The sequence below is a fragment of the Malus sylvestris genome, chromosome 1, assembly GCF_916048215.2.
Source record: "Malus sylvestris chromosome 1, drMalSylv7.2, whole genome shotgun sequence".
Lineage (NCBI taxonomy): Eukaryota > Viridiplantae > Streptophyta > Magnoliopsida > Rosales > Rosaceae > Malus > Malus sylvestris.
Window position 1 is genome coordinate 13,105,039 of NC_062260.1, and position 25,384 is coordinate 13,130,422.

Genomic DNA, 25,384 nt, shown 5'->3' on the forward strand with positions numbered 1-25,384 from the left:
CGATCGTCATGACGCCTTGATGTGTGGTGCTAGGGAGTTGTTGGACGAACTCCAGGTGAGTGGGCAGTTTTGTTTTCCGTATATATATATACTTGACGTTTCCCAGAAATTGAATTGAAATGAAAATATGTTTAAAATGAAATGCATATGAGTTATGTGGAAAAACGGGAAGTGAAATACCATGCATAGAATTGATATGAAAAGTATATAGAAATGTGAGTTGAAATGCCATGCATGAATTAATATATGATGCATATGTATGAATTGGTGCGGTGGACGCACATGTAAGAATTGATTTATGATGCATATGTATGAATTGGTGCGGTGGACTCACAGGTAAGAATTGATTTATGATGCATATGTATGAATTGGTGCGGTGGACGCACATGTAAGAATTGATTTATGATGCATATGTATGAAATGGTGCGGTGGACGCACAGATGAGTATTTAATTACTGTTATGATGATGATGATATATATTGAGCTCAAATCCTGCACCATGGTTTAGTGCTTATAGTATTCACCGCATCGCACGCTCGCCTTGGATCCAAGTAGATGCTAGTCGTACAGTCCACGCGGAGTGGGTACGACAGACCAGTCGCGAGAGTGTTAGTGAGATTCCGACTGGTGGGTGACCTTAGATTATGTGCACAGATGATTTATGAGAAGCACTAGAGCGTAACTTGTGTGCAGAAGGCCGGACGGGTCACAGAGGTGACTCCGGTAGAGTGATAATGATAGATTTTGAGCTCTAGGTTCAACCGTATAGGGCTATTAGAGGGCCTACGGTTGATTACTTTCTTGCACCTGATATGATTATGTTGATGCATTCATACCTTATTACTGTTGAGATGATGTGGCATGGCATAATTAATATGAGAAATGTTGAGATGACATGGCATGGCATGATTGATAAAGAGATAATGTTGAGATAGTAAAAATGAAGTTTTGAGAATATATATGTATATTTATATTTTACATTTCTGGGAAAGTATACAGGTTTTACGGAGAGGGGTTACAACGTTTTGAGAAATGTTTGGATTTGGAAAAGAATTGTTTTACTGACCCACTCAATTTTGGTTTTGCGCCCCTCCAGGTTCAGGAATCACAAAGGTGTGGTGACTACGAGGAATACAGCGGGGTTCTGACAGATTGGACAAAATTAGGACTCACCTTCGGGTGTATCAACTTATAAATTGTATAATTAAAGCTTCCATACTGTGCAAATGGTTACGTCACTCTCACGTGACGGCCAGCATGCCCTCCTTCGGGACGGGGTGTGTCATCAATGGCCTTTAAATAATAAGTTGCTAGTTCATGTTTCTTAATGCCTCCACGAAGTGTATCAGTCATGCCACTTTCCATGATTGAAAGTGCCACTTTATTGGCTCTTGTCTATCTTTCATGATCAGTCTTCTCAACTTTTGTACTTTGATCTAAAATCACTGGTCTTTGAGTATCAATGGCGATGTTATACTCATTTATTGTCAACAACAAGCCAATTTCTCTCCTCCATTTCTTGTAGTTACTCCCGCCAATAAGAATTGGGATATTTGCTAAATTCAAAGTCTTCAAGGATATTGTAGACACTGTAGATGAAATCACAAACATGAATCAATTATGTTCCTGATTTCTTTTGCAGTTTGCACATCATAACTTAAATTAATGATCCATACATATAGACTTATCAACCCATGGTTGATAAGCATACATAGAATGACTGACTCATCAAGAACTTAGTAAATCACAATCAGATATGCAATAATAGACAGTTCTCATGCATGTTGCAGATGATTTATTTTATTTTATTTTTTATTTTTTTTATTTTTTGCAAGATATCGAAATAATTGCATTCTTCATCAGAATAGTTAGTCTTTTATATAAAGGCTTCATCATTAATATCACAGAATGTTAAATTTCCTTGAACTAATTTTGATCATCCTGTCTTCTACATCAGAATTTTGATAAAACTCAAAAGAAAACCTAAATTCAATTTATGCATCAGAATAAACTTGGATGCATGACTTCTACAAGGCAGTATGTAAAACAAGACATACCTTCGGTAGATGATTTCAATTTGGAACAGCGCAGCGGAATCAGTCATCCAATTGAACGAAGTTTATTTTTAATTCACAAGGGAAAACCCAAACAAGATTTCATATGAAGAAGTTTTAATGGAAACCTAATCAGAAAGCCCCCATCCAATAGAATTATAGGAAATCTAACGGTAACATTTTTCAGAAATCCAACGGTAAATTTTCAAAGCTGTTTTGTTGTTAACTGTTTATTTGCAACCTGGAACCCGTGTTCGATTCCTCATGTTTGCAGTTTTTTTATTTATTTACAAACCATTCGATTTTAAGGCTGAATCCATAAACATGTAATTCAGGCTCAAATACCACATGTTAACATAAACATATCACCAGAAACATGCAATATGAACCACAGTACTTCAAATACAAACCCATGTCCATAAACCCTTCAACACATAAGGAAAAACTTACCTGTAGATGAATTCAAGGAAGCAGCAATGCTCAATTTCTGCAGCAAAGTAGCAGTGCACCTTCTCCTCTCTTCAGTAATCAAATTGCTCTTAACTAATAATAGATCTTAGTCCAAGTCAAGCAACTCTATGTCTAGCAATAGATTTAGATAATCGAAACTCTTTACGCTCAATGGATAATTATACGAAAATGCACAAATTATAACCACCATGTCTACTCAATGAAGTAATTCATAGTGATTGTTATGGGAGCCAATTTACTAAACACAACCTATCAGTCACAATTTAGTTATTCACACAAATAAATGTCCAATTATTTGATAACAATAAAGCACAATAACAATTACTCAACATGAAAAATAACTTAGATTAATATAAAATAAGAGTATTAGATGTTCATGATAAGAGTACACACTAGCGCTAACAAAAGGACTCAATTCATGATAAAATTAAGGGAACTTTAACGAAAAGTTTCCGGTACTATTCACTTTAACAAAAAATCATATTTTTACACTAAAAAGTCAATCCTAGTACTATTTACTTTACCCTTTATTTTATCCTTAGTGTTAAAACTCAAAGTTTTCAAGCCTTTTTCATTAGTTTTCCTTAAAATTAAAGTACACAAGGCTGAAATTCGAAAACATAGAGAAAAACAACCGGAATTTCAATCTCTGCTCCACAGCAAAGCTTGAATTGTCCAATTAATTCCTTCCTCATGCTCTCAGCTTCTCTCCCTCCCTGTATGTGTGTTGCGCAGGGAGATTCTCCGCAATTTGTGCCGCATATCCCTTTTTATATTATCTTCTTCTCTTCCTTTTGTCTCACGCAACAAGGAGATTAAACCAATTAATCCACACCAATTAAACCAATTCGCACCGCTTGACTGGGAACGGACCAGCCCAATTAGAGTAGGAAACATACAACCGTAGTGTGTTTTTCATATTTTCCAGTAAAATACATGTTTTTTCTCTCAAATTATAATTTCTACCAAAATCGCACAAAACGCATTAAACCTAACAAAATTATGACTAAAATTAGGTAAAAGAGATACAACAAATATGTAAATATCAACCTAACAATATGCCATTAGGTTTTGTAATTAGGATCGAAGAAGTTAACTACTTTTTTTCTTTTAACGGCTCTATTAAAGGTCTAGCAAGGCATTATGTTTAATCATTTCTAACTATGAAGAACTAAATTCATGAGCCCACTGATCGTGATGCAATAAAATTCAGTTCCATTTTACTTTTATTGTTCCGCATGATTAATCAAATTTCACATAAATGTGTGGAGTTAAATATTTGGTCTTTATGTTTTATGGAAGTTTGTACAACAAAATTTTTAAGATTGCACATGAGTTACGTGTATGTAAATAGTATTGCTTACCGTATGTGTGTGTGTATTTATTTAGAATTTTCTACATGTTTCATACGGCTTTAAACTTCGCATCATCACATGGACACCTTCGCTAGTAAAACATATGTCACAATGACAGATTATGTTAAGTCACCACATTAATATTTAATAATAAAGTAATAATCAATTTCAATATATCACAGCCCGTCCCGAAATAATTAGTTTCGACAGTGTGAAATGACGACTTTACCCTTAGACGTTGAGATTGTGATGTGTGTGTGGCATACTTTTGGGACATAGACTATTATGTTGAGTTCCTAAGTTTTGGACTCAATTAAAAGTTAAACTTTTGTTTGTTTTGGTTGGTGACCAAGTGAGGACACACACACACACACAAAAGCACCCCGTGCACTCTCTCTCTCTCCTTCTCTCGACCTTCCTACCATTTCGGTACAAAACGTATGGACGAACACCAAACTCACATTTCACGCACGGATCAACGTCAAGAAGGTAAGATTCGAACTCCTTGCAAGTCTCTAAGTTCATATATGCCATTTTTAGATCGTGAAACCCTCAAAACCTTGAGAAACCATCACCCCCGAGTTGAGTAATGTTCATGTGGTCATAATTATGGATGTTTTAGGGGATTTTAAGCTAGTAGGAAGCTTTAGGACGTTCTTACGAAGCTTGGAGAAGAAAAACCAAGCAAATTGGACGTCGGGAAGTCGAGTTCAGAGAGTTTGAAATTTGGCCGGAATTATCGTGCCATCTCCAGCGAGATCCCATGATTTTTGGAGCTTGAAATTGGTAAGAATATGTTCTACTCGTTGTAAGCTTCAATTTGATTTAAGTTTCATGAATTTTGGTGCAAAAATGAAGAAGTTATAAGGATTTTTAGGTTTTCCATTTTCCGGGCAACGGTCGCCGGAGTTCGAAGGTAGGAGATGACGGAATATTCGGTCAATAACGGTGTTAGTTAATTTTAACGGAATATTCCTAACGGCCGTTAGGCCTCAGTTAAGGTTTGGCCGCGCGTGGGGGCACGTAAGACCGTGTCCTTGCAGGCGCGTGATGGCGTGTGAGGGTTCCAAAAATTATTTTAAAATTTTGGGCGTGTTCGTGGAGTTGTGTAGGTCACGATAGTATATTTATATACCTCATTTGAGCAATGTATGAGAAGTTATTAGCTAGTATTGGTTATGTGCTTTAAATTAACGTTTTTATAGTTGTTTCGCATATAGGGGAGACTATCCTGAGGACGAGCGCAGTCAAGGACGACTCGGGGGCTACGACCCTTCGACCTACCAGTGAGTGGGCTTTTGGTTTTCAGTATATAATTATATACTTGATATTTTTCCCATAAAATGTGTTTAAATGAAAGTATGCTTTGAAATGTCATGCTAAATTTATATTCAGCATATGAATTAGTATATGATGCATAATATGAATTGGTGTTGTGGACGCTCAGGTAAGTTATGTTTGTTATATGAGATATTGATAATGTGATACATGATTGAGAGCTCATAAACTTGCAACCCGGGTGATTGTGATTTAGCCAGAGATATAGTACAAGCATATTTATAATGTCACCTCCCGCACCATATGCTCACATTGGATCCAATTTAGGTGCACAGTCTTGTCGTACAGACTATTATAGGTGGTTCCGACTTGTAGGTGACTAGCGATTTATTGCACAGCTATCATGAGAACATAGCATTGAGCATAACTATATTACACACAGTCTTGTCATTCAGACCTTTGCAGTGGTTCCGACTCATGTGCAGTGTAGTGCCGTTTAGGTCACTTACAGTGACTCCGGTTAGATTGACTAATGAGCTATGAATTCAGCCGTACAGACTTCTGCAGGGGTTCCAACTAATATGTTATTTATCCATGAATTTATTTTCACCTGAGTTAATTATTATGTGTTATGTTTTGGCATGGCATACTTATGAATATGGATATGTGAAGCATGATTTGAATATATATATATATATATATATATATATATATATATATATGTTTATATTCCATTTCTGGGAAAGTTATACATGTTTTACGGCGAGGGGTTAGAGCTTTTGATAAATGAAATGGTTTTGAAAAGCTTTATTTTTGCCCACTCACACTTTCTGTTTTGCGCCCCTCCAGGTTTTAGATAAGTTTGTTCGTTGGTGGCTCACGAGGATTAGTGGAGGTTCTGACAGACTATCACAATTGTAGGGCATCTTTGGGTGTCGTTTAATTAGTACTTATTTTTTGGATTGAACTTAGGCTACTTACGCTCTGATTGTGTATTCACACATATTCTAGCACTTGTCTTAACTAGTACTCTTATGGATTTGACTTTTATTTATTCGTATTCTCTATTATCATTATTGCTTCCACACTGTGCACATGGCTACGTCACTCTCACATGACTGTCGGCATGCCACGATTTCAGTCGGGGTGTGTCACAACATGTTTAAAGTATGATCATTGTTGCATGTGGAAAAATTCACAAGTAGTAAATCCACCACCGGTTCGCTTTATTTTGAATTTATTATTATCAAAGGAAGGCGGATACTTTTCTTGTTTGCATATGGTGCAATATTATGCTGAATAGGGTGTTGGATTTCTACCCATGCGTCTCAGATTTGACCCCTCCCCTAAAATATTATAGTAGTCTTGAACTCTCTCCACATCCTAAAAAAGAAGAGGAAGAGGGTTTGACACTCTTACAATAATTTAGAAGATAAAGAAATTCTAAACCTAAAACACATGATGAGAACATTCTATCCATATAGTGAATTGCAACTGCATGTTTCTTTTGCTTGCGTGGTGTGCACTAGCTCCAATAGCAAATGCTTAGAGAATATGATAACATTATTTAAATTTGAATGTATTTACTTAACCACTTTATTACCAAGTAAATATGGATGACTTAATTCTACAAGTTTCATGTAACCCCTGCAATGCTTGACATGCTTCCCGTGAAATTCTACAAGTTTTATGTAACCCCTGCAATAATTGAATTGTTCCCCGAGCCAATAATTGATACGTTTGGTTAATCTAGAGTCTAAAGGTTTCAAATTCTGGAATAATTGACATGTTCACGATCTGCAATAATTGACATGTTTTTCTCGAGCCAATAATTGATAAACTTGGCCACTCTATAGGTTTCAAATTCTAGACCCTAACTTGCCACTTAGTCCTACGGTCTAATAGTATTCATCTTTATTTGTACGTAAGAGGTCTTAGGTTTGATTCTATTCAAAGACGAATTTGAACCAATTTATGGCTAGCCAATTGTGAGGCTAAGATGTTCAATTCTAGTCAAAGACGAATTTGAACTATTTTGTTGCTAGTCAATTATGAGGCTAAACTCACTTCCTCCCCTTTAATGTAAAAAAATATCATCTTATATATATATTCTAAACCCAACTTATTTTTATCCGTCATCCAACTCACTTTCACCACCTGCAATTATTGACATGTTTTCCCCGAGCCAATAATTGATAAGTTGGTTGCTCTAGAGGTTTTTCCAACTAATTTTTTCCATCGTCCAACTCACTTTCACCATTAGATTAACCAGAGTGGTTTGCACTGTGTACATGTATTAATTTATAAAGAGATATTTGTCGATTTCCTCCCAAACTTGTAAAGAGTTGCTAATTTTCTTTATGAATTTAATTTTAGCATATTACTCTCTCAACTTTTATAATTAGCTAATTTATTTTGGAATTTTCTATTCAATTTTCTATCTGTTTTGGTCATATGGCAAACGTTTGAGGGCAATAAAGTAACTTTATTCCTAACAGCATATTGCTTTTTTTATTCTTATTCTTAGTCAATTTTAGCCAATTACTCTCTCAACTTTTATAATTAGCTAATTTCCCCTAACAGATTTTGGAATTTTCTACCGATTTGGTCATATGACAAATGTTTGAGGGCAATAAACTAACTATATATGTTGATGCACAAAATCAACAAGGACCTTGGTACAATAGAAAGTGTTAAGTTTATGACCTTCGCTAGATTGCTCCGGTCACTAGTTTGGATAAGTATGTAACTGGATAGGGATAGGGAAGCAAACACAAGATGTACGTGGTTCACCCAAATTGGCTACGTCCACGGATTAGAGGAGTTCTCATTAATTATGAAGGGTTTACACAAGTACATAGGTTCAAGCTCTCCTTTAGTGAGTACTAGTGAATGATTTAGTACAAATGACATTAGGAAATATTGTGGGAGAATGATATCCTTGTATAGAAGAGTTTCTAGCTTTGTTCTGACATTGACACGTGTCGTGTTGTGATTGGCTTCTGATGTTGACACGCGTCGCACTGAGATTGGCTTCTGATGTCGACACATGTCGCATTGTGATTGGCCTCCTAGTTAGAGGGAAACTCTTCTGGGTCCTTGACGGTATAACATTGACCGGTGCTCAGTAGTTTCGGGATTGGTCAAGTATGGTACAAACAGTGCTCCCCTAAGTTCCCGAGTGAGGGAAGCTCCTCGGTTGGGGACTTGCAAGATCCAAGCCGCTAAGTAATCACGAAACTTCTAAGTACCGAAATGTGGTATCGTCTTCACTTGCCTTATCTGTCTCATAGGTAGATGTGGCATCTTCTCTAGAATTACTCTTTCTCCATCCAGGGGTGGTATCTTTAACCGGTGGAGATGCACAAGGTAATGTATCAATTTCACTTGAATCTTACTTGTAGTTTCAAGCTTGGTCAAGCGCGATACAAACCATGTAGTAGGAGCCCCCCAAGTTGCCGAGCTAAGAGCTCTGCCGAAAAAGGTGATAGATAAGGTAAGCAATCAGAACTCTAAGCAATCAGTCCCAGATCAAAAGTTTGATTTCGAGTTCCGGCTGATTATTCTCATTCTCCCTATCTTGCAGGCAGCATGAATGATAAAGAGAAGAAAAAGGAGAATAGATGATATGAGGTATTTTTGCTTTTGAAAAAGTAACTTTCCACAGGCTTATTCTTGAACTGGGTTGGAGGGTTTTCTGGTTTCCTCCAGAGTATATGGCCGACTCAAGAATTTGAAGATCAAAATAAGTCCATCAAATCTAAAGTACGTTCGACCCTGATGATATGGGATACGTTTGATGTTGACAAAGTAGTGGATGTATCGGCACGTGTTCTGTTACGCTTGTCTCCACATGTTTCCATGTATCATTCTCACTTGCCCTATCTGTTCCTCAGGCAAATGTGGTATCTTATCTGGAAGCATAAGATGTTGAAGATAAGTACTCGAGAGCAATGCCAAGTAAGTAATCAGGCAAGGGGTTCCAGGCAGTCAGTTCCTTACTAGAAGCTTGATTCCAAATGCTGACTGATTGCTCTCTTTCTCATTGTCATGCAGGTAAGAACAAGGGCAAAGGAAAAGACAGGGAAAAAGCATGATATGGGATACTCTTGCTTTTAACCCTAATGATATGAGATACTCTTGCTTTGGTGTGGCTAGTTTGCATATGTATTATTGGGGGGGGGAAGAAAGTTGAGTATTTCGAGAGGTTTCGTTGGGAGTGCCCTCTCAGATATGAGGAAGGGTTGAGCATTTTTACAGGTCTGCCTGTCCGTGGAGGATGGAGGTCGATATATATAGGAGTCTCCCTAACAACAAGTAGTAATGATATTCCTTTACCCTTCTTGGTCATAGCAATGTAGTGGGAGCTGCAAGCTTCACGTGTTTTAACTTTGTCAGAGCACTTTGAAAAAGTAGTATGTGGTATCTGGAAATCTGATGTTGCGCGTGAAGATTGCAGACAAGCTTTATCCAAGGAAATCTGGCTCTCGAAGTTCGGAGAGCGGTGCTTCTTCGGTTTTCAAACAAGCAATCCTGTCGGGGATCTGGCTTTCGAGATTCGGAGAACGGTGCCTCTTTGAGTTTTGAGAAAGCAATCCTGTTGGAAGTCTGGCTCTTGATATTCGGAAAGCGGTGTCTCTTCGATTTTTGAGAAAGTAATCCTGTTGGGAGTCTGGCTCTTGAGATCCGGAGGGTGGTGCCTCTTCGATTTTTGAGCAAGTAATCTTGTTGGGAGTCTAGCTTTCGAGATTCGGAGAGCGGTGTCTCTTCGATTTTTGAGAAAGTAATCCTGTTGGGAGTCTGGCTCTTGAGATTCGAAGAGCGGTGTCTCTTCGATTTTTGAGTTGTTGGGAGTCTGGCTCTTGAGATTCGTAGGGCGGTGCCTCTTCGATTTTTGAGCAAGTAATCTTGCTGGGAGTCTGGCTCTCGAGATTCGAAGAGCGGTACCTCTTCGATTTTTGAGCAAGCAATCTTGTTGGGAGTGTTTTCTCGAATGTGAGTAAAGGTTGGGCATTTTTTCCAATCTGCCTTGCCACGGAGCACAGAGGTTAACACACATAAGGACTTTCTAGTTATCAAGCAGTGGTGTTGTTCCTTTACCCTTGTGGGTAATAGTAGGGTAGTTGGACCTTTAAAATTTACATGTCTAAACTTTGTCAGAGATCTTTGGCAAAGTTATTTGTGGTACCCGAGGAGCTGATGTTGCATGTGGAAAGTGGTGCCTCCTCGAAATCCGGAGAGTGGTGCCTCTTCGATTTTTGAACCAACGGCCATGTTGCCTTTTCTTTTATAAGGGCACTAATTGTGTGCAAGAAGTACATTCAGAGAGTTATTGCTTGTAGGAATTTTTCCCTTATTTTTGTAATTCAGAGATTTATTAGACCTCATTTCTCCTTCATCATTTCTGAAAATGTCTGGCCCATCCGACCGTCGTTTTGACTTGAACTTTGGTGAAGAGGCAACTATGTCTCCTCAAGACAACATATGGCGCCCATCCTTCTTATCCCTTGCTGGTCCTATTACCGTTGGAGACTCTGTGATGAAGAATGATATGACCGCTACGGTGGTGACCAGGAACCTTCTCACTTCTAAAGATAACAGACTACTTTTCAAACGGTCTGATGAGTTGGCTATTAAAGATTCCCTGGCTTTCAGTGTTCAGTGTGCAGGTTCTATGTCTAATATGGCCCAACGCTTATTTGCTCGAACCTGCCAAGTTGAATCATTGGCGGCTGAAGTGATAAGTCTCAAATAGGAGATAAGAGGGCTCAAGCATGAGAATGAACAGTTGCACAGGCTTGCACATGACTATACTACAAACATGAAGAGGAAGCTTGACCAGATGCAGGAATCTGATGGTCAGATTTTACTTGATCATCAGAGGTTTGTGGGTTTGTTCCAAAGGCATTTATTGCCTTCGTCTTCTGGGGCTGTACCGCGTAATGAAGCTCCAAATGATCAACCTCCGATGCCTCCTCTTTCTGGGGTTCTGTCCAGTATTAAGGCTCCGAATGATCACCTTTCGGTGCCTTCTCTTTCTAGGACTCTGTCGATTGCTGAGATTTCTTCTAAGCAACCTTTGTGAAGGCTCTCTCTTGTTTGTTTATTTTGACTCATGTATATGTACATATTTGTAACTTATCGGAGATATCAATAAATAATTTTTGCTTCATTTCAACGTATTGTGTTAAATGCACCAAAGTTTTCTTCACTAAGTTCTTTGAATTTTTTTCTTTTGTTGAAGCATGTATGTTAAGCTTTGTGAGTGAAGCATGTAGGTTGAGGTAGTGTTCCCTTAATTTCCCGAGTGAGGAAAATTTCTCGGTTGGAGACTTGAAAAATCCAAGTCACTGAGTGGTCGTGAGACTTCCAAGTATCAAGATGCAGTAGCATATGGTAAGAGTCCCCCAAGTCTCCGGTCGAGGGAGTTGACAAAAGAGGTGTCTTGCTAGTAGCCAAGCTTCTAAAGTAACAAAACTTCACCATTTTCCTTTCTAAGTGGTAGCCCAAAACTCCTCCTTCATATATATTTGTTATGAAAGTTGTTAGGCCCAAAGAAAATGAGGCCTAGGCAAATTTTTTTTTTTTTCGATTTTTCAAATTTTTGAATTTCCGAATTTTTGAATTTTTGAATTTTCGAATTTCCGAAAAAAAAAAAAAATATATATATATATTAAGCTTTGTAAGTGAAGCTTTGGTATTGAAGCTTTGTTGGGTACCATGAATTGATTTTGCTTCACATTATCTTGATCAAGAGTGTGTGAAGCTTTTGTGGGTGATGCTTTTGTGGGTGAAGCTTTTGTGAGTGAAGCTTTTGTAGGTGAAGCTTTTGTGGGTTAAACTTTTGTGGGTTTTGTGGGTGAAGCTTTTGTGGGTTAAGCTTTGGAGTTGAAACTTTTGTTGGGTACCATGAATTGATTTTGCTTCACACTATCTTGATCAAGATAGTGTGAAGCTTTTGAGAATTTTTAGTTGTCCACCATTGATGAAGCTTTTGTGTTGAAGCTTTGTAGGGTACCATGAATTGATTTTGTTTCACACTATCTTGATCAAGATAGTGTGAAGCTTTTGAGAATTTGTAGTTGTCCTCCATTGATGAAGCTTTGTTGAATTTCCTTTTTTTTTGTTTTTTTATTGGGAAAATTAGAAATTTGAAAATGTGAGGGAGACAACATATACAAATTTTGCTTCCACATTGTTGAGTAAGAGATTGTAATGCAAGCCACAGTAGTCGAAGGTTTGGATGAACCATATAAATTGAATTTGCTTCGAACATTCATAATCAAGAGTGTGTGAAGCTTTCTACGAGTTGTAGTTGCCATCTATTGATGAAGCTTTTGTTGGTGAAGCTTTTGTGTTGAAGCTTTGTAGGGTACCATGAATTGATTTTGCTTCACACTATCTTGATCAAGATAGTGTGAAGCTTTTGTGTTGAAGCTTTGTAGGGTACCGTGAATTGATTTTGCTTCACACTATCTTGATCAAGATAATGTGAAGCCTTTGAGAATTTGTAGTTGTCCTCCATTGATGAAGCTTTGTTGAATTTCCCAATTTCCTTTTTTTTTTTTTTTTTGGGAAAATTAGAAATTTGAAAATGTGGGAGAGACAACATATACAAATTTTGTTTCCACATTATTGAGCAAGAGATTATGATGCAAGCCACACCTTATAGTAGTCGAAGGTTTGGATGAACTATATAAATTAAATTTTCTTCGAACAGTCTTGATCAAGAGTGTGTGAAGCTTTCTACGAGTTGTAGTTGTCCTCTATTGATGAAGCTTTTGTTGGCACCATAAATTGGTTTTGCTTCACACTGTCTTGATCAAGAGTGTGTGAAGCTTTTGAGAATTATGGTTGAACTCCATTAATGAAGCTCTTGTTGACACCATAAATTGGTTTTGCTTCACACTGTCTTGATCAAGAATGTATGAAGCTTTCTACGAGTTGTAGTGTTTGCATTGTTACAGATGAGAAATGTCTGAAGCAGATGCAAGAGGGCTGAATAGCTTGATCTTCGTATGCCATGCACTGAAGTTGTTGTTGGCTTACAATAAGACTTTGTTGGTGACTATAACTCTTGTTGGGCATAAGTGCTCCCCTAGTTGAGTTGTCAAGCTTGAAGGTTTTTGATTATTTGTGAATGCTAGGAGTTCACATGTACAAGTTGTACCATTCATCTTTTGGTAGGTGGAATGAATGGTGAGTTACTTTCATCACTTGGTTGGTGGTACGAATGTGAGTTCCTTCATCACCTTTCATCACATTTCATCAATTGGTTGGTGGCACAAAAATGAGTTCCTTCTTCACTTAGTTGGTGGCATGAGTGGCAAGTTGCCAAATAATATTAGAGTACGGGTTGTATATTTCATCACCTGGTTGGTGGCATAAAGGAGAGTACGGGTTGTACATTTCATTACCTGGTTGGTGGCATGAAAATAAGTTCCTTCTTCACCTGGTTGGTGGCATGAGTGGCAAGTTACCAAATAATATTAGAGTACGGGTTGTACATTTCATCACCTTGTTGGTGCTATGAAGAAGAGTACGGGTTATACATTTCATCACCTGGTTTGTGGCATGAAGATGAGTTTCTTCTTCACATTTCATCATCTGGTTGGTGAGAATAAGGGCAAGGTGTCGAGGCACATTGTAGCAAGTGTCGAATGACACAAAGTATGTTGAACCCTTTCGAAGCACAGTTGGCTTATGTATGGATGTGTTTGAATGTATGATGTTTATGTATGAATGTGTTTAAATGTATGATGTTTATGTTGATTGATATGAGTAATGCTTATGAATGTTTTGCTATGCATGAAGGGATCCATGCTTTTGATATGTGAACCATGTTGGTTATAACACTTAGTATCACATAATTTGTGTCAAAGTACGCATGTTGAATCTCTGAGTTGGAGTATAAGGGTAGGTTAGCGTAGACCAAGTGTTCCAGTGCTAGGAACGCAAAAGACTCAAAAGAAGTTGTCTGAATTCCCTTTTCTTTAAATATTTTCCGAATGGCTTGTGTGACAAAAGATCTCAAACGGTTGAGAGTCAAAACATTTGTAATGTGTATGCCTTCTTATAATAGCGTTTCCTTCAGTACCTAGTCCTCTACTTTGAAAGAGTGAGGCTTGGCCCCATAGTCATAATAGTAGACGGTACGTTCACCCCTGGTTGTCTCGATACGAACTTTTATCCCTATTATTGTAATGGGTTTACTGAGAGTAAAAATCCTTCCTCTTACCAAGAGACAAATACGTTTGGTGACTTAGCGAGTAGCTAAATGAGGCAGGAGATGATGCAATGGGTGTCTGAATGGCCAAGATCTCCTCACTTGGTAAAACTTGACTTCCACTTCCCACTTGTTGATAGGGGTTAACCATATGGGGGTTCCCTTCGTATGTCCTTGCTTCGGCGGAGGTGTGGTTGTAAGCATGTGCCATCACCTCAGAGTAAGTCTTCCAACTGTTGGCATTGATCATGTACTTGAAGAAACAATCATGTACGCCTGCCATGAAGGCCTTGAGGGCGGTCTTGTCATCTACCTCAGCGCAACGAGAATACTCATGGCTAAAGCGACCGGCATACTCTCATAGTGACTCGTCCGGCTTCTGCCGAATAGTGTACAAGTCATCTACAGAATGCAAGTGATCAGTCTGAAAGATGTGTTGAGAGACAAACAGTTTCCTCAGTTCCTCAAATGAGTCTACTATCTCGCGTGTTTGAGTATGCCTAGTTTCGTGGAGCTTCTCAAAGAGCTTCGCACACTGCTCCTGGAGGACCTCATTCTTCATTGCTATCTTGTTGTTCTGAGCTTCTGGCTCATCAACTTTAGCTTGAAGAGCAACCCTCTTTCCTTCCTTCTTTCATTGCTTCGTACTAGGTGCAAAAGGGGTGTCATTTTGTGTGTTATGGCTTCCTTCGCTCCCCATGTTGGAGAGGGATGCATGGTCAAAAGAGAGTGTACGAATGGTGGAAACCAGCTTGGCAAAGCTGAAGATAGTGGGAATAAGTGTTGTTCCCACAGACGGCGTCAAATGTTGATGCATAAAATCAGTGAGGACTTTGGTACAACAGAAAGTGTTAAGCTTGTGACCTTCGCTAGATTGCTCCAGTTACTAGTGTGGATAAGTATGTAAATGGATAGGGACAGGGAAGCAAACACAAGATGTATGTGGTTCACCCAGATTGGCTACGTCCACGGAATAGAGAAGTTCTCATTAATTATGAAGGGTTTACACAAGTACATAGGTTCAAGCTCTCCTTTAGTGAGTACTAGTGAATGATTTAGTACAAATGACATTAGGAAATATTGTGGGAGAATGATCTCCTTTTATAGAAAAGTTTCTAGCTTTGTTCTGACATTGACACGTGTCGTGTTGTGATTGGCTTCTGATGTTGACACGTGTCGCGCTGTGATTGGCTTCTGATGTCGACACGTGTCGCATTGTGATTGGCCTCCTGGTTGGAGGGAAACTCTTCTGGGTCTTGACGGCATAACGTTGACCGATGTTCAGTAGTTTCAGGATTGGTCAAGTATGGTACAAACAATATATATACCCATGTTAACTTGGAATGAACCTATATCAATTTAAAACGTACCAACAGTAACTTGAAATGTACAATTTTATCCATTTCAACTTAAAACGTATAAATATATCGGCTTAAAACGTACCAAATACAAACTATCATTTAAAAGGAAATGTACCACTAAATTCTATTTTCCAAAGGTACCATGGTATGTGAAAAAAATGGAAAGGTGGGTAAAATATGTGCAAAAACAAAAAGCTCACCCTTAATTTGGTATCGATATTGATCAAAAGGTGTGTATAAAATAATGGGTAAACTGCTATTTGACCCCTTGAACTATTATCCCAGTTAGAATTGTCTCCTGAACCATTTTTTTTGGTAAATTAACCCCCTAAACTATTTGAAATTGGCCAATTACCCCCATGTCGGTAGATTCCATCAATTATTTCGTCAAATTCAAGGGCAACTTAGTCTTTCCATCAGCAATTCTTACTTATCAACCATAACCACCAATAAAATTATGACATATGGACACAAAATAATGTGTAATGACAATGTGATGTAAACATTTAGTTTTTTTTTTTTTTTTTATGTTTTACACATTATTTTGTGTCTATTTGTCATAATTTTATTAGTGGTTATCAATAACAAGAATTGATGATGAAATGACTAATTTGCCCTTGAATTTGACGGAATGGTGGACAAAATTTAACGACAAGAGGTTAATTGACTGATTTTAAGTAGTTCAGAAGGTTAATTTACCAAAAAAAATATATAGTTCAAAGGATCAGATTTAACTAAGGTAATAGTTTAGAGGTCAAACTGCATTTTATCTTAAAATAAAATATGAAAGAAATGAATACGACCAATAAGGGAGGATGGAAGAGGGTCAACTGACCGATTAATTGCGGAAAGCAATAGGGGCATTATAAAATTGCTAATGGTTGCAAAAGAAGATAGCAGAAACATATATCACGTTGGTTTGTAGGGCCCGACAATTAAAAAAAAAAGTCGACCAGACCAATTAAACGGCATGGACGGTTTGGTTTAGTTGGTTTTTTATTTTTCGGTGAGTAAACTGAACTGCACCGACTAAAGTCAGTTTGACGAGCGGTTCCTATAATTCTTGAACATTAGTTAACCAAACCGACCTGTGGTACAGTCATAACGTGTGGTACAGTGATTCATAATTAAAAATAATAATAAAGAAGGCGGGACACCAAATTTTACAAAATTTTAAACATCTTTGAAATTTGACAAATCCACTTTGCGCGCTTTCTACCTTCTCCATGCCCTCATCTCTTCCACTTTATCTTCCTTTCCCCTTTTTCAGTTCCTCAATTTTTGTCCTCTATTTTTCTCTCTCACGGTGACTTCCATATCTACTCTAATCCTATGTCCTCACAAGCACCCCTGTTTATACTTCCTCTCAAACCTTCTTCACGTTTCCCCATTCGTCCCTCTACTTATGCCAGAAGAACCCTTCTTCCTCCTCTAAGCCAACTTAGTGGAGATGGGACTCTATGCACCAGAATCTCTTCAAACCTGCCATCTAAAGCTTTGTTTTTGTAGCAATTTACCCCAATTTCGTTAAAAAGCCTTATAAATTCGGCCTTGGTTTCGCCCTCTTTCTCACCTCCGCCGCTCACTCCATTGATCTGTCTGTCCATTGCTCCGCTGTCACTCCATTGATCTGTCCGTCACTCTGTCGAATCTTATCGCTTCGCCAACCAATAGGAAGAGTTTACATTTGGATGAATATTCCTTTTTTTTTTTGTTGGGTAAGTTTGATTTTCATTTGTATCATTTTTTTTTTTTGGATATTCCTTTATTAACGAACCTTTGATAATAACTTGTCACAGTAATGTTTTTCTTGTTCAAAAACTACCCCTATGCTTATTCTCTCTTATGAATGATGGTGGATGACGATTGGGTTGCAGGGCAGTTTGCATTTGCTAGCCCTTCTCACTTTATGGCTTAGAAATTCGTATGCAAATTTTTGGACGGATTTTTAGGTTAGAGTTTTGAATTTGATTCTCTATATTCTCACTCAAATTTTGGAACTTTTCTCTTGTATTTTAATTTTGTATTATATTTGTTCTAATACTGTTGTAGTTGTTTTGTTGGTTTGATTGCGGCTTCCATTTTCTCCACTTAACTAGTTCAGGGGCCATCATATGGTTAGTAAATTGAAGATGTTTCCCTCAATTTCATTAAATAACTTAAGCTTGAATAAATCTTGGTAACCAATATATTTGAAATATGTCCATTGTGATAAAAAATCAGTGGGATGATCCACTTTGTTTCTTAGGTATGTGCATGAGTATGTCTTGTTTTGATTGAGATGTTAAGGGAAAAGCTCCAGTGTAATAAAGAATAGTTTGTACAAAGGTCTCTCTGTCTCTTGCCCGCTCTATCTATAATTGCATCAAATTACTTTGATATAAAATAAATGGCACTCCTAATTTCAAGTTGTTTTCTTATATGTTTTGGTTGTGGGTGTTTAATGAATGGAGACACAAATGGTGGCTATAAATGGTGCGACTCATGTTCATGGCTTCTCAGAAAATGTATTTGCCTTATCCATGTTCTTTGCCTATTCATTATATATTTTTTTGTTTTCTTCCTTTATGTGTATTTTGATGTGCACTCGAGTCTTTTCTCACACTATATTTTATTGCTTTATTTCAATCTTTTCTGCAGTAATGTCAGATTCCCTTGTTCAAGAAACTTGGTTGAAATGGTAATTCCCAACTTCAAGTAATTGTTTATTTAGTACAATGATTGCACATATATTGACCGATAGGAGAATTCAGGTAATGCTTTTTCGTTAGTTTTGAGTATGTTTGTTGTTGTCGGTGCTTATTGATTTTCAATACTACTGAATGTTTGTGATTTACGTTGTTTATAATTTCAATTGTTCATAGGTTAACAACATGTTCATAGTATTAACTTTCAAAGACATTTGAAGGTGTTCAAGGAAAAGTGAAGCCTTTCAACCGACTTTCCTTGTTATTTGAGGCCTAGTTAATGATTCATGTGTAATTTGACATTTCATAGTATAAAATTAAATCAATGGTAGTGTTGTTAGCTTTGTACAATTTGTAATTCCTTATTAATATGTGATTATTTAGAAAAAAATTGTATATATAGTAAATTTCCAATTTTGTGGGTTTATATATATATATATATATTTTTAGATTTTTTTTTAATAACGGGCATTACTTGTGGTAAATTAATAATCCACAACAACCATAGTACCCGTGGTGTTAAATTCCAATCTACAACGGGCACTGTCGGTGGTTACATTATATTTGACAACGGGCATAGCCCGTGGTAGAAACTGAGACTTTTTATCACATCCAGATTACTAACGGATACGATGTCCGTGATGGATTGCAATCTATCATGAACATTCACCGTGGTAGATGAGCATTTTTCTTCTAGTGATCGTGAATCTCTCCAAGTGACAACTCTCTCTCCCACTCCGACGTCATCCACAAACCAAAAATTGATCCAAACCAACCCGCCATTATTGGTTAACCGACATGATTAGTTTTAGACCCAACTTGATCAGTTTTGGTTTGGAATTTTAGCTCCACTGACTAGGTCGGTTTGCTTTTGATTTTAGCCCAAAGCTGACCCAACCCAACCCAACCCGCACCCACCCCAAGTTAATTGTATGGTGTGGAGTTAGGAAGAAAATGTATGTTACAAGAGTAACTATATCAGGTTTGATGTGGTTTAAGATATTTAAAACTTTATTATATTTTAGGAGATTTAGGATATTAATATGTAGTTATTAATTAAGGGAATTGTTATTAGCACTTTAAATTTTTCATTCTACACTTGTTGACTCTAGAAACTACCAAGCCTACGTGGTGCGCAGGCCGAGTAATTAATAAGCTAACTACGTCCTTCGGTTGTGTGCGGGGCGTGCCAACTCGTCGGCCAGGGAGTAAAATGTGTTGACATAGCATTGGGCGCGTTGCTGACTTCTTGATCTTGCGACTGCGGCCCAGGAAGGAACACGTCTCGGCCTTCGGGTTCTAGAACCTGAAGACAAGGTTGCTAGTTCTACGAAGTTCAATATCAAATTCAGCTTCCAATGTGCCAAATATAGTAACATATAACACCTCACTTCGTCGAGAAGGCTAATGAGATGACCTTTGCCAATAAAGATTCGAAAATCCTTCTCGACCGAGACTTGGATAGATAACCAGTCAACCTCGATGCAATGCTGTTTATCCAAACTGAAGGTGCTCCGCGGTTGGCTGATTCTACGGCAACAGTGTTGTTTATCCAAACTGAAGATGTCACCGGTTGCCTTCACAGTGCTGTTTATCCAAACTGAAGATGTGTTGGCGGAAAAAGACAATAAAAATCTCAAGGTTGTTGAGAGGTTTCGTGTAGAGCGAGGATTTGCGTAGGGCAATTTGTGTGTTGAATAGGAGGGGGCCTGAAATGTTGCACGGTGTCCTGTATTTATAGGGATGAGTATGCAGTTGATAATTTTGTGGACTCCAATTGCAACTCTACCACCTCCTCCCCGTGCTAATACGCAATATCACCGCCACATTTTAACTCTTGATAAGCCAATCCCTTTGCTAATAATTATCACAACCTAAATCGGTGCTAGCCGGGCTCAAAATTTCAAATACTTGACCACGTGCATGCATGATAATGACTCTGGGAAACAATTCCAATAATTCATTGTATGCCATCCTTATCTCCTACTCATCCCATGCATGATATAACTCACGTGGCATACCCCCATTTGACCGGCCAAGTGAAAATATTACAGACACCTCCTCAAGTTGAACCCCATCGAGTCTATCATTAGTGAAATTAGACTTCTAACTGCAGTAGACCACATGATAAAATATAACTATAATCGTGTTGAAGAAAGAGTCTGTTTGTTGATGTAAAAATATTTTAACATAAACTCCAAGATAATCACTCTGATGTATAACATCTTGATATCAGAATAATTATCGTGAATTTTTTTTAAAATATCTGTAATTCACTTTTCATTTGACGGTTGGGAGATATGTCCACCTAAAGGCCTTGATTGCACGGGCCGATGATGTAATTTTGGGTCCAAACAACACTATTCACAAGTTTATTTTTCTTTCTAGTTATAGAGTTTAAAGTGCAAAATATAATTTTTGGAGTGCCAATAACAATTTCCTTAATTAATTGGTAATCTTGGATATAATAGCTTATGTTTGGCACGCTCAAAGTGTGTGAGAATAATTAGAAAGCAAATGACAGGCTTAAAGTGTGCGAGAAAGTATATAAACCGATCCACATGCCCCATGTATTCAAAATTAGTATAGCAAGAGAAGAATCAATTAAAACAAATCACGAAACAGCATACTTACAGATACATATGAGTTTGAGTAATGAAGTGGGTGCTACTAGCCATGAGCTTCTCGGAGCTCAAGCTCAGCTTTGGAACCACATATTCCAGTTCATAAACTCCATGTCACTCAAATGTGCAGTTCAACTAGGCATCGCAGACGTGATTCACAACCACGGCCAACCCATCTCTCTTTCCGAGCTCATGGCCGGGCTCAAGGTCCACCCTTCTAAAGCTCATTTTGTCTCACGCCTCATGCGCATCCTCGTTCACTCTAATTTCTTTGCACAACATCATCATGTTCATCAGGATCGTGCCGATGTGGAGGAAGAAGAAACAGTTGTATTGTATAGCCTAACACCAGCTTCCAGGCTTCTTCTCAAAGACGGGTCATTAAACACCACACCATTTTTACTCATGATACTCGATCCGGTATGTAGTGTATATTCAATTTGGTAGATAACATTTATAGGGTAAATATTCTTTATGTATACATCACAAGTCCTGGGATTCAATGACAATGAATATAGAATTTCTAGGAAAGTATGAAAAACTAATTCACAATTAATTACAACAATGATCCTAACTAGGCTTTTATTCTATCAGGTAGTGACAACCCCATTTCACTTGATGGGAGCTTGGTTGAAGATAAACGGTGGTGATGATCCAGCTGCTACATGTACACCATTTGAAATGGAAAATGGAATGCCCTTTTGGGAATTGGGAGCTAGGGAACCAAGGCTCGGTAACTTGTTTAATGAAGCAATGGAGGCTGACTCCAAGCTTATCGGAAGGGTTGTGGTGGAAGAGTGTGGAGGAGTTTTTGAGGGTTTGAAGTCCCTAATGGATGTTGGAGGGGGATCAGGAACAATGGCCAAGGCCATTGCCAATGCATTCCCCAACATCAACTGCACTGTGTTTGACCAGCCACATGTGGTGGCTGGCTTGCAGGGGACGACCCACAATTTGGGTTTTATGGGAGGAGACATGTTTGAGGAAATACCTCCAGCCAATGCAATTTTGCTTAAGGTACGTAATATATATCACTCAATTGTTTATCTTATCTTGTTTTTGGTTCAATTTCCTAACTAATACCCTTTTGTTAGTAAAAACATCTCATCCATGTCTTTGCAAGTTCCAGCGAGCATAGTTTGTCCCATGTACATGGTAGGGTCCACCTCTATTAAAGAAAATAAAGTGAGTGTGTTTAAATAGAATATTGAATGTAAAAGGCTAAGTGCATTTAAAGTAAATTGTAGCAATGGTTACTCAACTTTAATTAAATTTGAGTAATGGTTCATCAACTAAAAATCTATTACCATTGGTCCCTCAACTTATCAAAATGTGTAACTATGGTCATTTTCATCAATTTCGTTAGAATTTTGTCTAAATAAGTTATGTTTGAATGACCATTGCTACAATTGGGGTCCCTCAACTCATTAAAACATGTAGCTATGGTCTTTTTCGTCAACTTCGTCAGAATTTTGTCAAAATGAGTTATGTTGGAAGGATCATTGCTACAATTGGGTTAAAGTTGAGAAACCATTACTCTAATTAGGTTAAAGTTGATGGACTATTTCTCCAGTTGGATTAAAGTTGAGGGACCAATGGTAATGAATTTTTAGTGAGGGATCATAGCTGCACGTTTTGATGAGTTGAGGGACCAATAGTAATGGATTTTTAGTTCAAGAATTATTGCTCTAATTGAGTTAAAATTAAGGGACCATTGCTACAATTTACTCATGCATTTATATGCGTACATACATTGTTCATGTAGTTGTGTGTACCTCTCCTCCTTATATATATAGATTAAAGACTCATTTGGAAGTGTTTTTAAAATGATGAAAAACGTTTTTGTTGAGAGTGCTTTTGAAACCAATCATCATTATAAAAAAAATGCAATTGTATCATGGAAAAGCACTGTTAAAAAAAAACACATAACTAGTATTTCTTGTAGGAAGCACTTCAAGTATTTTTGGGAATCCAAAATTACTTTCATCACCAGCACTTTCAATCATTTAAAAAACACTTTCAAACGAGCCCTAATTATAGAAATATTGTGACAAATTGAGTAACGTATGAAATCAATTAATGATCTGTATCTCAGTGGATTATGCATGATTGGAACGATGCAGAAAGCGTGACAATATTGAAGAAGTGTAGGGAAGCAATATCTCTTAGCAAAAACGAGGGTGGGAATAAGAAGATTATCATCATAGACATAGTTGTGGGATATGTGGATAACAAGAAGAAGATGATGGATAAGAAATCAATTGAAACTCAGCTCATGTTCGATATGTTGATGATGTCCATCATCCCTGGCAAAGAGCGTAGCAAATCAGAATGGGAGAAGATCTTTTTCGCTGCTGGATTCACTCACTATAACATCACTCATACACTCGGTTTTAGGTCTCTTATTGAAGTTTACCCTTGAACATAAACCTTCCTACTAGTAGTGTATCAATAAAATTATGTGGATACACGCTCTAGCTAATATAGGTGGCTGCACTATTATATTCCATATATCTAAAATAAAGACTGTCATCAAGCGTCAATTTTATGTGACAAATAAATAACAAGTTAAGTGTGTTGGTATAAATGTTTTTATATTGTGTCTTCAAATAATATCACTTAATTATGCGCCATATGCATCTAATTTACAATATATACAATCAACTAGATGAATTGTTTTTTTTATCTGTTTCTTTGGGTGTGTGTGTGTGTGTGTGTTATTTTGGATGGATTTTTCTCTGGTTTTTTTTTTTTTTTCTTTTGTTTGTTCGTAACTTTTTAATTCATGTTTGATCCACCTCTTATGAAATGGTAAATTTAAACTGGAGGGGTGAGATTTGAATATTATAAATTTGTAAAACTAGTACCGTTAAACCGAGAAAATTTGTCCCAATTCGTCACACTTAACCACTGATCATATATGACACACCTTGTGATCCAAACATTAAAAAAATAAAAATAAAAATAAAAAAGCCTCAATGTCCTTTAATTATTTGGACAACTTCTGATTTTTTTTTCAAAAAGGTTTTGATTGCTAGACTTTTTGGTCAAGTTGAGGTGTGGGAAAGCAGTAGTGTGAGAACGTTAATTTAAAACTAAACTTCGAACGTAGCTTTGATTTCATATTCTGCGCAAACAAAATTGGAAAGAGGCGGAGGGGTTCATGAATTTTTTTGATATAAAGACCTGATGATTCTCGAAATTACAAAGCCTTTGTGGGACCATGATTTTCTAGGGTCGGTGTAAGGCTGATCCGAATACTGTTATTTCAAAAGTCAAGTCATGGACTCACCAGCTTCGGGTAGAGTTGTATCATACAGAGCAAGGTGCCATCATCACTCTACTCTGGGGCACTAGGCGGAGTCCTAGCGACTCTGCTTGATGACCATACTTGTTCTGCAAGACAATCTGATCCGGATATGGACACAATCAAATCGTAGAAGTCTTGGAGTCCCTACAATCAAGAGAGAGGCGTGTGCCGCAAGTAATCACAATTCTAAGAGGATGAAATATCTACTTATTAGATATCCTCTAGGACTCTCCCAGCTTAGAACGAGGATTATATTCTAAAAAAGTCTCTCTCCCATCTAATATTCATCTACGGTAACACAATCTATAAAATTGATTTCTCTTGCCCACTGCTTAAGTCTCAAATCGTTCAATAACTTGACCATTGAAGAGCTTTTGGCCTGCACACCCACCCATCCCCCCCCTCCCCCCCCCCCCCCCCCCACACACACAACACCCCAACCTAAGGTTTGCTTATAGTTGTTTGACTGTTTTGCAAGTTGCTCATGATTACACAAATTTGTGCTCAACTACCTCTCGTGGAGGTGCCTAAATTTGGTTCCAAGAATTGGTTCTTTCATTGGAAGAGAACCCATATTCTTTCCGACCAAACCACTCGATCAACAAACATGTGAGCTGAAGAAAGCTTGGTTAACGTCAACGTTAACCCATCTAACGAGGGGGCTTACCCTCTGATGCATCAAATTCACTTCCGTTTTTCTTTTGTTATTCCACATGATTTATTAAATTTCTCTTAAATGTGTGGAATTAAATATTTGCTCTTTATTTTTTATGGAAGTTTGTACGATTGACAACATCTTTTAAGCTTCCACATGAATTACATGTATGTATATAGTATTGTTTTGTCATTATCTGTTTATTTGCAACCTAGAACTCGTGTTCGATTCCTCATATTTGCAAATATTTTTTATTTATTTTTTATTTACGAACCATTTGATTTTAAGGCTAAATCCATAAACTTGTAATTCAGGCTCTGATACCACTAGTTAACATAAACATATCACCAGAAACATGAAATA

At 37.5% G+C, this 25,384-nt stretch overlaps 1 protein-coding gene and 1 long non-coding RNA gene across 3 annotated transcripts in view; both read left to right on the forward strand.

Annotated features, from left to right (window-relative positions):
• Nucleotides 1-23,689, forward strand: part of LOC126629252 (trans-resveratrol di-O-methyltransferase-like) — a 75,002-nt gene extending 51,313 nt beyond the window's left edge. Inside the window, exons 1-3 of one of the 2 annotated variants that reach the window (XM_050299255.1) lie at nucleotides 20,979-21,476; nucleotides 21,651-22,073; nucleotides 23,152-23,689. In XM_050299255.1, the coding sequence (XP_050155212.1) occupies nucleotides 20,994-21,476; nucleotides 21,651-22,073; nucleotides 23,152-23,478 (1,233 nt within the window). In that variant the 5' untranslated portion in view covers nucleotides 20,979-20,993 and the 3' untranslated portion in view covers nucleotides 23,479-23,689. Of the gene's footprint in view, nucleotides 1-20,978; nucleotides 21,477-21,650; nucleotides 22,074-23,151 lie in introns of those variants that run through there. The other variant, XM_050299335.1, reaches the window with a different exon arrangement.
• Nucleotides 67-1,162, forward strand: LOC126630138 (uncharacterized). Its single transcript, XR_007625936.1, has 2 exons — nucleotides 67-284; nucleotides 337-1,162. It is a non-coding gene; the product is annotated as an uncharacterized LOC126630138 (long non-coding RNA).
• Nucleotides 23,690-25,384: the final 1,695 nt, after the last annotated feature.